Below are 17,475 nucleotides of genomic sequence, written 5' to 3'. Positions count from 1 at the left end.
TCTTAATATGTATTGTAGGTTAGTCACATAATCTCTTACAGTACACAGTTATGCAACAGAGAGATGTGTCTAGAACTTTAAAAGACCTGACTTCAGTCGCTACAGTGCCATCAATTCTACAGACTGTGAAAAAAGTAAACCAATCGGAGCATAGCAGCTGGATTGTATTATAAACCGTCTCATATACCAGTAGTTTCCAATGCTTGTACCGTGAAAATCTAGTAACCAAGTAACCTATTTGTACAACAGTAGATGTATATCATGGTTAAAATATTGAAGTTGTAAAAGCCTATTGTATTGTTACTATGGATTTACCACAAATACCAAAGATAACCTTGTCACTTTGCAGCAAGTAAATGCATGGTTAAGCCATTCCATATGGTGGTTTATTAAGAAATCTGGCATCTTTCAAAGCCAAGTGGGCATTCTTCCTAAAACGGCCTCTGGGATGTGCTGTTTCTGTGGTGTAGTTTTGTGTAGTTTATCTCCCCAAATCCACACAAGCTATGGGTTGTTGTTAGTTTTCACTCTACGCGTGACTACAGAACACTGTTAGTTAAAGTTGCTTTGATTTTTATGTTATCCGTGTTTTAGGAAAGACATGCAGGAACAGCTTATCCACAACAGCATGTTATTTCTGCTGTATCCAATTAACCTTCCACTAATCCAGTGATGAGGCTCGTGGAGCCGACAGTAGATTACGCTCAAATAAAGACAAAGTGTGGCAAGTCACTCTGAATTGCTTCTATCAAAGTCATCTAAAAATAGTAGCAGTAATGATACAGCAGTATTTAAAGAAAGATAGCAACGTGTCGACTGAAATCAACTGTTGGGTTTGGCACAATGTTAACTGTCAACTGCTTTACTTATTCTTTGGTGCAGATTTGTTGCATCACTCAGTAAATTAGCTGCATTGATTTCCAGGACGGTAAGATTACTGTTAGGCACATGTAACTGAAAGCAGAAGGGAGGGGATAGAGACAGAGAAAGACACTAAGGGGATTTAAGGCTTCCTGTTGAAACATTTCCCTCGTGCACAAGCCAGTGAGAGAATTTCTGATGGAAGTACCTTATCCCATGAACTTGAACTGAGTTCTCCAGCAAGACCCGGGTTTGACAGGTGTGGTTGGAAGTCAAGCAAAGAAAAAATGGGATAATTGAGCTCAAAATGATCTTGTGCGTACATGTGATGATTGTCGAAACCACATTGTGGATTCTACATCGTTTGTGTTCCATCTACCAGATCCGAAGTCATATGTTAAATGGTGGTAATAACTGAGAATGGTGTTGATGGAGGTCTTCTTCTGGTAATCGATCATCACAATGGCACTAGTCACAAACAAACAGGAGCCCGCAGTAAGGAAGAGTCCTCCGTACAGAGCTCCACTTCTGTGGAGCCCACAGAAGATTCTTATAATACGGAGGATGAGGAGCACCATCATTACGATGATGACGACGACGATGTCTATCAAGAATTTGAGGAGTTGGACTTTTCGCAACTACCAGATACCAAGAGCATCGCGTCGGATGATTCCTTCTACCCACCTGATGATTCACTTAGGTATGGAGACACTCCGAGCCCAGAGGCTCTCAGCTTCTTCAAGGCGTGCTGCACTAACAATGTCATCATCGTTAAAATCATGATAAGACAAGGCGTGACGGAGGCCGATGTGCGAGAGGTGGACAAAAATAACAGAGTAAGTTTGACTAAAACTGAAGCTGAAGTGTGAACCGATTGTTCCACAGGCATCACCAAATAAAACTGCAATACAGATACTTAACAAGCAGGTTTTGTGAATATCGTCCTTGTCTGTCACTGGTTGATTCTACAGATTTTCTTACACCAAACCTGTTTGATTTTATTTAAGCCAATTTAGGGATATTAGCAATTCCGGCAATGGTGTTTAGATATTATGGCTGTCAGGTGGAAACCTTGTACTGCTAATTCTCAGGAAATGTAAAACAGTTAAATATTTGCAAATCCCACAAATAAATGTTATGGGAGATCAGTAGTAATGATTTATTAAAAAAACTGAAAATCACGAAAAAGGGAAATACAAGGTTTCTGTTCGACAGCAACGATTTATCTATAATAGCATAAAGTACTAAAACAACATTTAAAAAAAATGACACTCCAGCTTTACAGATTGTATTGATTTATGGTGCACATAAATCTTGACCATTTATTATATGGATTAATTTCTTTAAGGAGATTCAGGATGGAACTTCATTCACTGGAAAAATAGGCCACTTATGTTTAACTTTGGCTTTTTTCTATGTTGAGCAGCACAGCTAATTTAAACATTGTTAACAAAAATGTATTACAGAACTAGTTCTATTAAAACGCACAATATGTCTCTAACATTACCATCCATGCTATCCATGCTCTGAATCTTGGCATAATACGCTTAATACATTCCGGAATCCAGTCAGAGAGTGTTTAAAAAGTTGCGTTCATGATTGGGGATAAACCGTATCACTCCTCTTAGTTTTGAGAAGCTACAATTATGACAAATGTGTGATAACAGTGTCATGTTTATGCATGGCTATTATCATATCAAAGAGTATTTAGGCATTCTTGAAATGCTCCTGGGGGATGAGCTCATGTGCTGAAGCTGTCTTCTTTCTCCATAAATATCCATTTCGTGAAGACGTAAGTCAAAGTCTTTCATCTATACATTAATATGTCATTAAATACAAAATCGGAGAGGAAGACATCCGGCTTAGATGCCAGCTGTCAGGAGAGCTAAACGACTTCATATTGACGTCGTCGTCGCCATATATTCCACAAATTTAAATTCTGTGAAGTATGTCTGCTTCTAAACGAGCGGTTGTGCTCTTTAGGTCGGATCTGTAATGTCATGTTGATGGTTGAGATCTCGTGGGTTTTCATCCAGACAGCTGAAGCTGGAACAGATTGAAGTTTGAAAAAGCCCAAACTGATCGCAATCATACCTGAGCTTTTAACAGGCTCTCCAAGACTTCAAAACACGGGCTCTGTTCAAAAAGGATTTTCAGGTTGATTAGGTTTTCAAACATGCGGTCAGAATCTCTCTAAGCAATGAAATGGTCGATTTAAATTCTCCACCCATTGTCATGCTTAATTATATGTGGAAAACTGAGATGACTTCCTTCCTCAATAAATCATTTCAACTAAAATTGCACTGACTGCAACTAAACGCATCTGGCTGCCTGAAAATAGCACACTACAACACATGAAACATCACCTATCGCCCTTTCCACATTTACTGTGACTAGCCAGTAATAAGAAAAACATCATCTGTCACACTCTGCTGCCTGGTACAAGCATTGAATATGTTAACAAACATCTTATTTAGCCTCGTATTAAAAACACTGTTGAATTACGATCTTGGATGGTATGACTCATTCCTAACTTAGCACAGTTTGAAAGCTACATGTTCGCACAGATAAAGAAGCAACACACAGCACGGAAACAAATGGTTACTCACACAGAGATAGAAAACACGCTTTTTTGCTCGAGCAGCAGTAAAAGTCAATGGCTCTATGAGCCATTTGTATGTAAATGTCTTTCAACTAACAGATCCTGATCATTTGTTTAATACAGATCTTCTTCTGCTGCCATTATTGCAGGGGAAATTACATGTGCAGCGCAGTTAAACCGCACCATTAAGCTTCAATACTTAATGATTCTGTTTATCAATCTTGGGTAATGTTGAACCTGTTCACAATGCTGATAATTAGACAACAGGTCTACAGAAATGGAAAAGGTTCTGGAAAATGTAGAATTCTGTGTTAAATGTAGTTTTAGATTTGACTTTGGAGTTTGTGTTCACCTTCACTGTTGAATTTCTGTTGATCCTGAGTGCCGTGGAGCTTTAGGAGGCTACAGTAGAGAGGCTTTCTTTTACAATCATCTTACGACGGTGTGACATTTTACTACTGTAAAACTGCAAGGTACTTCCGTGATCTCATTGAAGAGCTGAACACAGTAGCCTACTGTCAAGAGTCATGGGCGCCGTAAAGGGGTGGAAGGTTAGGACGATTCTAAGGGCCCAGCCTGATTTAGGGCCCAGAAGAGCAGACCCCCTTTTTATTTTCCTATTTCTTTTCTCTTTTCAATACATACATTAAATGTGCTAGGGGCCCTCGTGCACTAAATGTGTATTTTGTCCGTTTTGACCATAGATTTAATATTTAAAAAACAAATAATGTAATTACTCTTTCAGTCACACCCCTCCCTGCTCCCTCTCACAATGGTTCATTCCAGCTGCGCTGTCCGAGCTACGATCGCTAGTGTGACGTCTCTTGCTTATTGGACTTGTTATGATGCAGCACAGACAGTGACACACGCAGGCAAGTCACATCAAAAGTCAGGGCATCAAATACGGAAAGAAAAGAAGGAAAGAGAAGACAGAGAACGCCAAAGTCGACAGTATGTCACACAGTTTTTCAAAAAGAAAGGTAGCTTGACCTATTCCTGTATTACAAAACTTATTTTTGTTGCTACATGACCTGCTTTTATCTAGCTAGCTTAGTAAAATATTTACTGAATTATGAACACAGAATCAGCGGCTGCTGCACACCCACGTCCTCCTTCCCCCACGTCCCCGTCTTAATCAGCCGAACAAGGTGAGCCTGAGCGCGAAACTTCGCGAAGATTTTAGCCTCTAAACACGTCTTATCTACTGTATTCGCCACATGATGATAACTTTCCAAAACAAAAAGTAATCTACACGCTTCTAAAACGACAAAATCAGTTTGCCGTGTCGTGTGTTCTGTGAAGTGACAGTGCTGCTGCTACGATAGATGCTGTCAAACTTGACGTTCTTAATATGAATAAAATGCCCCAGAAAAAAAATATATAAAATTGAATAAAACGTGTCTCTACTGTAGCTGATGTTTCCTGATTGAGCAGTTTGACCCAGCTAAAGCTTGTTCATGTAAAGTATATGTCAATATGTGTACATAATGTTCTGTTGTGCTTGCAAATGCAATTGAGATAATAAATGTTCTCCCTTTTATGTAAACAAGTACATATTTCTATATTTTTTCTTGTTTTTGTAGGCTTTGTACTCATCCTAAACATTTTAACTATGCAATTTGCTAATTATCTTTTTTATAAGTATACAGGGCATGTTTATTGGGTTAGATTTTATCTGTAAAAAATGTAGGGGGCCCAGAAATTTTGGTTTCCATAGGGCCCAGAATTTCTGGCGGCACCCCTGTCAAGAGTCATATGACATGCAATCATTTCTTACATACATAATACATCAGTTATTTTTTTATTTCATTTTGTTTTTATATATTTCTTTGGCAATGAAGAAAAAAATTAATAAACTTGAAATCTTGTAAACTTTACTAATACTTTACAGTAAGGTTGTTTTTGTTAACATGAGCTTACAATGAACAATATAGTACTTCAGCATTTATTATTCTTTGTTCGTTAATGTCAATACAAATATTAATGTTCATTCAAGATCCATGTATGAAATTTAGTGGCATCTAGTGGCGAGGCTGCGAATTGCAACCAATGGCTCACTCCACCCCTCAGGACAAAGATGTCATAACATTTTCGCTTCTTTGCCGAAGGAGATCAACAGTTTGATCGTTTAGCCAACTTTACTGTGGAAACAACATGGTTATACCATGTAAGGGGACCCGTGGTGTGTATATATAGATAGAAATAGCTCATTCTAAGGTAATAAAAACAATACTCTTCATTACGTAAGGTCTCTATACACCTCTGAAATCATAGTTATGTATATTGCAGTTCTGTCAATGGATCTTCCTAAAAATTACACGCAATACCTTTAAGCAACGTTAAGAGATACGACATTTGATTTTAAAATGTATAAGTACATTAACATAAACTAAGATTAATAAATGTTGTGCAGTTCATAGTAATAAATAAAAACTTTAGAACAATCCATAGAACAATACAAAAAAAATCTAGTTTAGAAATTGCTGCGCGCCATAGAAGACGGCTGTTAACCAGTATTTTTAACAACACTATATTAAATAGTTAAAAATAACAGTTCTTGTTTAGTTGTATTTCAGCTCTATTTTACAGCAAAGCGCATAGTCAGTTTTGTGATAATTTGAAGCTTAATGTTATAAATACCAACAGACAAGCACTCTGTGCCCATGGGAACCCCATACTAAATCTTAGCTAATAGTCTTTATGGGGCTTACCATCTGCCTGTAGTGCTCTATAATAAGTCACAATCTGAAGACAGGCAAGAAAAGAGAACTATACTGTTCAAGCAATGCTTTTGACCTCCCAACCCTCAGTCACCTTTACATTTTCATATTTGCTGAAATGATTAGTGATATTATTGCACTTATAAGATGACCACTCCATGTCCACGCTGTTTTTTCGGTTGAACAATGCAAGTAATATAGAACTGTTTTTCTTAGGTGTCCATTACTGAAGCATCTCTGTTTTTCTCATTCCACTCACAGCCTTTAAATTCACTCCCAAACTACTGCTCTTCAACTGCTGTAAAGCAATGATGGGCATTATAGAATACAACACGTCTAATTCTAGACTGGTACAGTAATTCATATTTTTCCTCTCTCTTGCTTAACAGACAGGTCTGATAGTGGCGTGTTACCAGGGTTATGTTGATGTGGTCATGGCTCTTTCTCAGTGTCCACATGTGGATGTGAACCGGCAAGATAATGAGGGGAACACAGCTCTTATGAATGCTGCTCAAGCAGGTAAGGGAAGTGACCTCAGTTCTGCTATCAATTTAATTCTGTTTATTTCTATAGCGCTTTTCACAGTTTTGCATTGTTGCAAAGCAGCTTTACATGTATATAGAGACATTTGTATATCGCTGCTGTCCTTCTGAAACCTTGTGTCTACATATTTTGTGATTTATGTAATATATCATGATTATTGGTCCTTTATGTTTGTCACTGGGATTTGTAAATATGTAACCCCCAAAAACGTATTAAAAAGTGCTTGTCAACTTATTCAACACAGTATTTCATCATTTAAAAAGTACAGTGTTTTTTCTATTTCCTGAAAAAAGCAGATTTGCACAACCGATGTTTCGGAAGGACTGCGACGATAAATGTAAAAATATAGAAGACGTGGTGTTAGAATGAATGATGTTATTGTAATTTTCTACTTGACAACTTAAGTTGTCTAAGTAACTGCAATTTATATATTTGTAGTGCTAATATATAGTCAAGCAATAGTTCCTGTCTCCAATTATTCCCAAACAACCCCACTGTATTCTCCAGTATTCCCCTGTTTATACAAAATACAAACAATACTTTTAGGCACATATAAGAAAAATTTGTCCAAGATATTCATCTCTATTACTATCGCTCATACCTAAATTTGGATCCTTAATTCTTACACAATTCTTCATTTTTGATACAGCATTTGCTCAAAAAAGGACTAACCCATGCTGTTTATCAACCCAAAATGCTGGGTTAAAACTAACTGTCGGGCCAAATATAAGCATTTCTGGGTTAACTCAACCCAGCGGTTGGGCATGTCCCTTTTTGACCCAACAGTGGGTTGAAATGAACCCACCATTAACATTTGGCATGTATCTTATCCATACATAGTGTTGGATCAAATAACTAGGTTTATGAAGCTGTTTTTAATGCTTTTGACCAAAAATGACATAAGTTTGTATTTATTCAAGATAGCATTTTGTAGACTTGCACTGAATGAGACACTTTGGCTATAGTACGATGCTTATCATACTGAAAATGAAAACATCTGGTTCTGTATATGAGGGTGAGAGCAGCTTTATTCAGTTTAAATAGTTTCCTCTCTGTGTTCTTTACAACTGTAGGCCACAGTATGATAACCAACTACCTACTGAACTATTTTCCTGGTTTGGACCTTGAGCGCAGGAACTGCCACGGCTTTACTGCAGTAATGAAAGCAGCCATGCAGGGTCGAGCTGAGTGTGTGCGGGCCCTTATGATGACAGGTACAGAATCATTAGTTTAAAAAATGATACGCATTCTAAATTTAGTTCATGCATATTCATTTTCCGTTCCTTCCTGAATTTCTCCCCCTACAAGGCTCTTTCTCTAATGATTTCTTGTTTGCAGGTGCAGACATTGAAGCAAGGGATTTTGGGCGGAAGTTAACACCACGAGAATGGGCCCTGTTCACAGGGCGCTATGAGACAGCCAGGGTGATCATGCGGCTGATGGAACAACCATGTGCCGAACAATTCTGTGACTCTTACCGAATGGAGTGGCCCATGCTGGCCGAGCTAGTGGCCCGATCGAAGGAGCCCAAGTCCTGTTGGAGGAAGTTCTCAGAACGTGCCTGCCCCCTGTTCACCATGCGTATGAAGACCGACCCCGTGGATGAAGGTGTTCTAGACTATATGGTACGCATGACCACAGCATTGGCAAGCCCGTTTATAGCGACCGCCTGCCGCACCGTTTGCACGGGCAACCCTCCGTGCGTGGGAAAACTTCGCCCTTCCGTGCAGGATATCCTCCGCAGGCAGCGTCTGGCCGAGCTGAAGAACCTGGGGCCTGATCATCTCAATAACTACAAGCGTCTCTTCCAGAACTCCAGAGTGCTGCTGATTCCAAAAAAGCAAGACAGACGTTCTAGCCTGCAGCCCCAGTTGCTACAAAACGTCGCCAGCGTGGCCCTGAGGAGAAGCAGCCTGCTGCCTCTTCACATGATGCGCAGGAGCAGCGTGCGTCCCGGTGTGGTGGTGCCTAAAGTCATGCTATGCAAAGCTCCTCCCGCCGTGTTCATCACAGAGAGGCCACGGCGCAAGGCTTTAAAAGACTCAAAGAACCTACACATCCCTAAATGGAAGTACAAAGCCCTGAAGGAGGAGAAGAAGCAAGCCGAACAGAAGGAGAAGTTAAGATTGTCTATGATGAGGAAAAAGTGACCTGGCTTTTGATGCCTTAGGGGCCGTTCACACACGATACGTAAAAAAAAGCAAAATAAAGAATATACAACGTAGGTGTTTAGAGACGTGCTCTTGAGTTAAGCTGTTTTTTTGCTGTGTAAAACGTGACACCCATGGCATTTGTGAGACATTTGTGAACGGCCCCTTAGAACATTATTGGCTTTGCAGGCCAATTAAAATAAACTGGTCTTTATGTTATCATGATCTGCTAGACACGCATTAACATTTATATACATTTAATATAGTTACACTTCAAAGGCATTTTTCTTTGTTTTTTTACATTAAGTTTATTTAACTAAGTCCGGGAGGAACGTGGTCACGTAATCCAACCAATCAGCAAAGAGAGGTCTCAATATATAGGTATTTACTTGATGAATAAATTGTGTCCTATGGTTTGACATGGCTAAATTTATAAATCAAACTGTTAATACAACATTGTTTTTTTATTAATAATACTGATAAAAAAGCATAAGTAATAAATCATTGTCAGTTTTTTTTTCATTTGCCCTCATACTATTTTTCGAATTAGTCTGTCCCCTTTTTGCAGGACCCCTCCAGCTAGCACAGGAACGTCTGTAAGACGTCTGCTAAAGATCTGGAAAATAGCTGCTGTGTAAAATCATCTGCTAAACATCATAGTAAGAGCAATTTTACATCTATTCTAAATCATGAAGATCTTACAGGCGTCTTCGAGACGTAGGCCATTGCAGATGGGCAAACTAGCCTCATAAAATAGACGTCTGCCAGAGGATTATTGTGTGCTACCTCATCACTCTCAGCTGGTATCTATCTCGGTTAGAGAGGGTGGAGTAGGCTGGATTCTAGTTAATATTCCAAACGTCGAGACCTCTCGGACAGCACAAATATGCTTTATCTTATTACTGGTTTTGATTTATTTGCACTCGTGAACACGAACAACTTTAACATGTATAACTCGTAAATCCCAGGGAGTTTCTGCCAATCTCATATTAATCTTGAGTGCCTATACAGTAGTATTGCATATGTTGTATCTTCGAAGAGCATTTAGTTTGATAATCAAATTTATAAAAGAGATAAAGCGGTGCGATTATTTCCGGAAAAACACGAGCTGCTAGAGGTGGGACTAGTGTGGAGAGTGGGATGGAACTACAGTACGAGCAAGCAACACATCGTCACATTAATCCCTTCGTGTTTTGTACATTACGCATCTACACTCCGAATGCCAACAAAACAGAGACGTAGGATTTCTTTTGATTTACCGCGTGCAGTTCATGTCCGCCATCTTTTAGCACTGGGACCGCACCATCTATCAGTTTCAAACGATCTCCAAATCCAGCGTTATATCCACTGTTTGTAAAAAATCCATCGCTGAAATGCAGTGAGCAAACAGAAAAACCTAAACTTAACTATCGCAAGAGTAACAAGCTACAGCGCAGCCCGTCTTGACGCAGTGCAGCCAATCTTGATGGTAAGCGGGTCTCGCTCGTCCGTTGGCTTGTGGGCGGGCTCTTTTTCCTTCGCCTTGCCACGCTTTTCCGGGAGAATGGCCAATAAAGGAATAGGATCCCTTTGACGACACTGGGATCCAGAATCATAAAAAACTTTCTGAAACGAGTGGCGGGGGAGTGTATCAAGTACAGAATAACATTTTTTAATAAGTTGACCATGTTGAGCATGACAAGCCAGCACGTTTAACAGTATAAAGAAGTCAGAATGCATGACATAGCATGATACCCCATCTTTAAATGACCATTCACCATTAAAATATAGGCCTACCTGCAAATGGTCTTCTTGGGTGTAGGCCTATATATCTTTGATTCTTGAACTATTAGTGCAAGTTAACCCGAGCTGTTTCATTTAAAAACTTTAAAGCATGATGTAAAAATGTTTTGTAAATCCTTGGGTTAGACCGTATTAGAGAGGTAGCTATAAACTGCCTGTAAAGCTTACAATGCCCTGTATTATTTGTCATAGTCTAATATTTGCTCTAAAATGTGATATAGTTACACAGGAGCAGATATTGTTCATTATTACCAAACGGTGCACTCTTGACAACTAACAATGATTGAGATGCCATAATATAATGGGGAATGTTTTGATCACAGGCTGCACCTGCACCTGCACCAGCAACGCAGTGTGAAAAGCTTCCATTTGGGGGCAGTGTTACATCTTCTCAGTAAAGGTGAAGCTTCATGTTTCCACACCACACAATCCATAAGTGGCCATTTCACTTCCACTCAGAATGCCTTTCTTAAGATACATTCTTACGTTAGCAGGTAAAATAACCATGCACATCAGACCATTAACACATTTGTATCCAAATGACTCTTTCAATATTGTTCTAATTTAATTGATTATCGATTAGATTGAAATGATCAGTGAAGATTAATTGGTGCTTCAAAGCTCTATGTATAACATGCGATGAGTACCTGCAGCGATTGTGAGAAGCAGATACACCATCAATGTCAAAATGCTGCTCTGTGGGGAACATGGTAATGAAAGAGTGGTGATGAAACTCTAACAGGAGCTCTCAGCTCGCCTGCGTTGCCTCTGATAGCTATCTAGGAATTCTATCAAAAATACAATCAAATGAAAACTCACACCGGTAGGCCTACAAGGTAACAGAATTCTCTTATGTTAGTACTGATGTCTGGAACAGAATAAATGCTGCAGACCAAATCAATACATTCAAAACTCTGTGCTGCATTTTGAATTAAATTGCATCTAAGAAACATGTTTGAATGTAAGGTAGGGCAAAGAAGAAATGTGTTAAACCAATTGTGGCAATGCACCATATGACAAATTATTCATAAAGGCTGGGAGATCCGGAAAGAAATAACTTGGACACACGACAAAACAGCCACAAAACAGTGATTCTCATTTAGTTTATATAGCAGTTGCAACCTGGCATTAAAAAGGTTCACAATTCTCTCAAACACTTTGTCTAGCAACAGAAAAAAAAGGTTTACTTACATCTTCAATACAGGTTGCCTGATATGTCTACTTTGTCACAGATATTTTGCTTGTTCTCAGACGTTCACTATCGATGGTGCAGAAAGATGTGTGAGTTTTGGGGGATATCCTGACCCTTGCTTTCGAAAATGATCTCTCTAAGTGATACGAAGGTAAGACCAGGGCTTATGACCGAGCTTCATACCTTCCTTAAATCTGCCAGACTCAAGTCTAAAGTTTAAATCACACGATGACGGGCTATAGCATCACTCTCTGTTGTCTTTTCAATCTCTTCTGCTCAAGGAATGTTCATCAATCTTCTAAAAGCAAAGATGACCTGAGATAAGATATAAACAATGAAGGAAAAAGAGGTGCATCTTTTATAGGGCATACATTTTACAGGGATCATCAATATTATTTAGGTGGGGGGTTTGTTTTACAAAAAATATGAAATCACATTCAAATCGTTTTTACAAGGTAGCAACAACATAAGCAAAATGACAACTGTGTTATAGTGAGCATAGAATTAGCACCTTTTCTAGTCAACGTTAGAGACTTTATCGCACACGTGCGCTCTGTGTCCGGAGCCCTGGTCTCACCTGTTTTACACAGCAACAACATGACAAGAGGAGGTCGACGTCTCCATTCGAAATAAAGGTGAACGAAACCCTAATGAACTAGCGTTTTTTCCTCGCAATGTTTCTGCATTAGGTGACATCCACATCTGCACATTAAAAAGTATATATATATATTTGTATTTATAATATAAATCCATACTCTATTGACAGATTTGTCTACGATGAGCTTAAGAACCACTGATCTCTGGAAGGAAAAAGCAGATTTTGCAAATGTCTATTTTTACAACACCTCTTAAACTAATTGTACATCTTTGGAGGGAAAGTAGCTTTCGAAGACCATGTCCCTCTGTCGTCATTACAGTGTGAATGCTGTTGAAACACATAAAAAAAGCATTTACAAACGGGCGTCGATAGAACCAAACGACGCGCCGTTAAATGCAACTTCAACGGCGGATCTACAACAACCCTTGGGTCAGGGATTACCACGTTTGACACATTTTACAAAACTAAGCACAGATCACTTGTAGAATGACCCTCAGTATGGTTGGGGAAAACGTGTATGTGTGTTTAAAACTGCCGAGACAAAAAGTGACGGACAGGCCTGATAAAGTTCTTTTTTTTGGTGGTAAACTCCGTCCAGGCAGTGATCCTCTGTCGTCAGTCGTTTGTAGTTTAGAAAAAAGAAAATGAATCGCATTAGAGCGAACTACACCTTTGAATTAGACACGTTCTGCTGCTTGTCTACGCATAGAAGAGAATGCTGGAGTTGAATGAGTGTCTCTGTTAAAAAGAAAAACGACGTATCGAGCCACGAGGAGGACACAGTAGTCTTTGCGTAATATACACAATGCACCTTGTCTCTACATCTGCAATATACAACAAGTACTTTACACCAGACTTGAGAAGTTAAAAAGGAGGTACAAAAAACAAGCAAATTAAAAAAAGAAAAGATAGAAAGGCTAAGAGTGAAAAAAGCATGACGTAACATAAGAAAATGTCATAAAATGTGTGAAAACTACTTTCTGAGCTTGTGTCCAGTGCTGTTTTCTTGTGCTTCACGTAAAGTCTGATCTCTACACCATGTAGCTACCGCTTTTCCGTTTACGTCCGTAAATATATTCCAATTCTCCCACTGTTTCGGGAAAGTTCAAGTGGTCCGTTCAGTAAAACACATGCCTTGAGCCTTTCGGAAACCCCTTCCCTAAAATCTTCTCTCTCTTTCCTGACGTTGATCACCGGCTGGCTGGCTGGCTGGCTGGCAGCCCGCTGTCGCGCTGAACCGAACTGAAGGTATATGTGTGTGAGATGTCTACTAGTGTTCATGCACATGCCGGGCCGGTCTGTGTGTCATGTGTCCGTAGGCCAGCCTCCAGCCTGCCTCTACACCCAGGAGTCTGGCGAGGCCGGGTAGTGGCTCGTCTCGTAGTTGAGTTCACTGTACGGGCGAGACGCCGAATAAAAGTCCACGTAGTTCCCTGTGGACTTCAGTCCCAGGTGCATGGTGCCATCGGCGGCAGGCGGAGGGCGTTTATGAGCTTGGTCCTCGAAGTAAGGCTCCTCAAAGTTGGGTCCCGGGGGAGTCTGGAAAGGAGGATAGGCTTCGGGTGGGTTGCCTTGAGCGGAGACCTGATAAAAAACAATGAGTGAAATACTGTTTTGAAAGACACGGTATAGTTTCGAATCTAGCAGTCATAAAATTCACAGGACAAGCAAGAATATTAACTTGTTTATGTGTAAGTTAACAACCACAGTTTACAACAGTTTTAGGAATTCAGCATTTAAAAAGCTTGTATTTTCCACGTTAAGCCCAAAAGCAACCGCTAACTAAAAACTTCCTTTTACAAAACAAATGCTATATTGAAATTTATTTATTTCAATTTTTACTGATTTATTTCTGTAGAGCTTTTCACGGTTTTGCATTGTTGCAAAACAGCTTTACAGAAAATACACATTATTACAGAGTAGGGTTGACAATATAATAACCGTGATAACTTCATGAGTTTTGATCCTATTGGTGTCAATACTAATCTGTTACCTTGGATCACAAAACCAGTCTTAAGCTGCACAGGAAAAGTCAATAAATACATTGTTTTGGTCAAAATTATATATTTTTCTTTTATGCCCAAAATCATAAGGATATTAAGTGAAGATTATGTTCCAGGAAGATATTTTGTATATCCCCTATGCTTTATATATCAAAACTTTATTTTTGTGAGTGGATGGCCAGTAACAGTTCCTCTTATTAACAACTTCAAAGGCAATTTTCTCAATATTTTGATTATTTTGCACCCTCAGATTCCAGACTTTTAAACGGTTATATCTCCGCCAGATATGATCATATCCTAACAACCAATAGAAAGCTTAATTATTCAGCTTTCAAATTATGTAAAAATCTCAATTTCGAAAGATTGACCCATACGACTAGTTTAGTTGTCCAGGGTCACATCTTGTCGTAAATAATTTAGAACCCGTTTAAAATTTCGCTTTAAGAGGCACACGGGTAACAATCTCTCTGTCCACCTCCCTATAGACCAATTTGCAAGACGTAAACATTGGTCCAGAAACATTTCGCTTTCAGTTTTTGTTTATGTATCTTACATATATAATTGCCGATTTTACATCGGTTAAATATTCTGTAGGTTGTACTTTGTTGAAAACTTTCAGTTGTGAAACAGGAAGTTCTTCTAGACCAGCTTGAAATGATGAGCGCATACATTATCCGAAGTGGTCTATACATTTAAATTGAGTTTCAATAAACAATTCAATAAACAAAAAAATCAAGGTGATTATGACAAAAACAATATATTGTGGTGATATCACTATTGTGAATTATTTTACCCATTATAGTTGTGATGTGGTAAAACAAATATCTTGAGACAGAGATTGGAGAAAAAAGGCAAATTCTGAAATGTATTGAATACATATTTTCTCCATTTAAAACAAACTATCATAGTATTTACTTAAAAACGCTTACTTACGATGGGTATCTCAGATTGTACTCAGACCATTATATTAAAAGTGATATTAACAACTTAAAATCTTAAATATTATTTCAGCAAAGTACAATTGAGCAAGCCCTAAGTGACAGTGGAATGGGCGTAGGGACAGCTTTAAAATGTTTTCAGTTTTATGAGAAGAATAGCAATTTAAGCTTTACACCAAATTTAACCTGTGGATATCTTACCTGGTTATGTTTGATGTCATCCCCAGGAGACATGTAAGCACCTCTGAACAGTGTAGATGTTCCACTTGAGATTTGAGCTGTAAAGATAGAGAGCATTAGGAGGATTCTCAAGCATTTTGTCTCATTCATTTGTTTGTTAAAGACTGAAAATGTCTTTTTTTCGAAACAGATGTGCAGACACATGAAATGGAGTTCATGACTTTTGTTCAGAAGAAGAATTGCAATTTCACACGAAGATGCAAGAGTGAGGTATCACAAAGGTTTCTGTGGAACAAAAATGTTTGCACCTCAGAGCAAAATATCATCAGTATTATTAAGTTACGAATGTAATTCATTAGCTTTGTTTACGGTATATTTGTTGGTATGTCTGGAAAACCGTCACAGAGTCCATCAATCATTTTCGAGCACTTATATGAAACTGTTCACCTCTCACTGCAAGACTCAGTGATCTTACCTGCCATAGCGTCTTTCCTAGAGGTGTGCTCGCCCTTGTTTCCATGGTAACCAGAAATGGTTCCAGTTGACTCATAGTCTATCTTCCTCTCCTTCAAGCTCATCATTTCCCGAGGGGAGGTCGGGGCACTTGCTAAAAACACGACCAGACAGCCAATAATGAGTAAAGGTAAAAAACAAAAGCCAGACTGTTTGTCCTGAGGAAAGCGTCTGGTTAATTTTTGACACATTCGGAAGTACAATAAGATCTCTTTCCATCACAATATCTTTTATTTTACATAAAAAACTCATTGACTGTAATGAGGCAATTCTCTGGCTGCTTTTTGAAGCAAACAGGTGTCAGGTTCTCTTTCTAATTGTGTAATGGAATTGGTCAGGTAATTGATTGGTTTTTGTCTGGCTATTGTTCACACTCTTTCAGCAATAATGACTTTCCTCCTTATTGCCAGTTTTGTGCGCAGAAAAAGAAAACATAGGGCAGCGTAAATAACATGTCAGTCAGCTTTCTGTCTGGAAATGCGATCTGTAAATACCAATCGTTTCATTAACAGTATCAGTCAAAGACAAAAAAAAAACTTTTTAAACTAAGATTAGTTTTTGTCAAATTAAATATAAATATACAATATATAAAAACTACAAAACTGAATTTGTAAATTTGTACATTAAGCTATCATATATACAAATAATTAAAAAGTAGCACAAGTAAATGATAAAGAAGTTTTCAAGACTGCTCCTGTGAGACAACCAAATAAGAACAAATAAAATGAAATAATGTTTAATGATTTGATCATCATTTTAAATGATTCGGTTTGCTTATTCAGACTCTTTCTGTTTACAGGTTCCACCTGTGCGTTTGCACAAAACCTCACAAAATGATCAGCTGTTACAAAGCACTGAAAATGTACAACTTTTACTTGCAATGTAAAAGGTGTGGGCAGCAGGTAAAACAAATGTGTTTCTTGTCTGTAAATTTGAATTAAATGTGAGCACCTTATTATTAGCATATCGTAGCTGTACTTCTGCAACCTTGTAGGTTCAAATTGGCTTTTATTCGGGAAATGGGAAGACACTATCATTTTTATATGATTGCATACTGTGTTGTCAAAGATGCATTAAAAAAATATATAATAACAATAATAGTAATGCTTTATGAAAGAAAAAAGAAAAATCCTGAAATATGGAGATGCAAGGTTGTCGAAGGACAGCAGCGGTATAATATTCACAAACTCTTGGTGCAACACACTGTAGTGTAGGGAAAGATCAACAGATTTATTTCCTTTAAATATAACTGTTGCAGTGAAAAAAAGAGTCACTGAAGGCATCATGATGCTCAAAGTCATTCTTCAATCTTATAAAACATACAAAAGTACAATATTTATACAAACCAATCCTAAGATGTATATAATCACTTTTAGTTTTAAAAAAGATGGCA

General features: G+C 38.4%; 2 protein-coding genes across 8 annotated transcripts in view; one reads left to right on the top strand and one right to left on the bottom strand.

Annotated features, from left to right (window-relative positions):
* The first annotated feature begins 931 nt into the window (after positions 1–931).
* Positions 932–11,044, top strand: ankrd33bb (ankyrin repeat domain 33Bb). Of its 2 annotated transcripts, XR_008906304.1 has the most exons (6): positions 932–1,697; positions 6,573–6,702; positions 7,800–7,940; positions 8,065–9,257; positions 9,445–9,535; positions 10,982–11,044. XR_008906304.1 is itself a non-coding variant. In XM_056744197.1 (4 exons), exons 1-4 carry the CDS (start codon positions 1,263–1,265, stop codon positions 8,874–8,876), a joined length of 1,518 nt encoding a protein of 505 aa, XP_056600175.1. In that variant the 5' UTR covers positions 932–1,262; the 3' UTR covers positions 8,877–9,398. The 2 variants fall into 2 exon arrangements, 1 of the variants encoding a protein (XP_056600175.1); XM_056744197.1 differs by lacking the exons at positions 9,445–9,535; positions 10,982–11,044 and having other exon boundaries at positions 8,065–9,398.
* A 703-nt stretch (positions 11,045–11,747) lies between these two features.
* Positions 11,748–17,475, bottom strand: part of ctnnd2b (catenin (cadherin-associated protein), delta 2b) — an 80,054-nt gene continuing 74,326 nt past the window's right edge. For all 6 annotated transcript variants that reach the window (XM_056744188.1, XM_056744190.1, XM_056744191.1 and 3 more), the window contains 3 exons: positions 16,045–16,176; positions 15,591–15,667; positions 11,748–14,032 (listed from right to left, as the gene is read on the bottom strand). In XM_056744188.1, the coding sequence (XP_056600166.1) occupies positions 13,787–14,032; positions 15,591–15,667; positions 16,045–16,176 (455 nt within the window). In that variant the 3' untranslated portion in view covers positions 11,748–13,786. The remainder of the gene's footprint in view (positions 14,033–15,590; positions 15,668–16,044; positions 16,177–17,475) is intronic.

The sequence above is a fragment of the Triplophysa dalaica genome, chromosome 3 (genome assembly GCF_015846415.1).
Source record: "Triplophysa dalaica isolate WHDGS20190420 chromosome 3, ASM1584641v1, whole genome shotgun sequence".
NCBI lineage: Eukaryota > Metazoa > Chordata > Actinopteri > Cypriniformes > Nemacheilidae > Triplophysa > Triplophysa dalaica.
The sequence above is the reverse complement of the archived record's forward strand: the minus strand, read 5'-3'. Positions and strand labels throughout refer to the sequence as shown.

Excerpts from the sequence above, each read along its gene's own strand:
- ankrd33bb (XM_056744197.1), top strand. The coding sequence starts at position 1,263 with ATGGTGGTAATAACTGAGAATGGTGTTGATGGAGGTCTTCTTCTGGTA. Across the intron at positions 1,698-6,572 it reads AGGTGGACAAAAATAACAGA|ACAGGTCTGATAGTGGCGTG; the intron begins GTAAGTTTGACT and ends CTTGCTTAACAG. Across the intron at positions 6,703-7,799 it reads TATGAATGCTGCTCAAGCAG|GCCACAGTATGATAACCAAC; the intron begins GTAAGGGAAGTG and ends TTACAACTGTAG.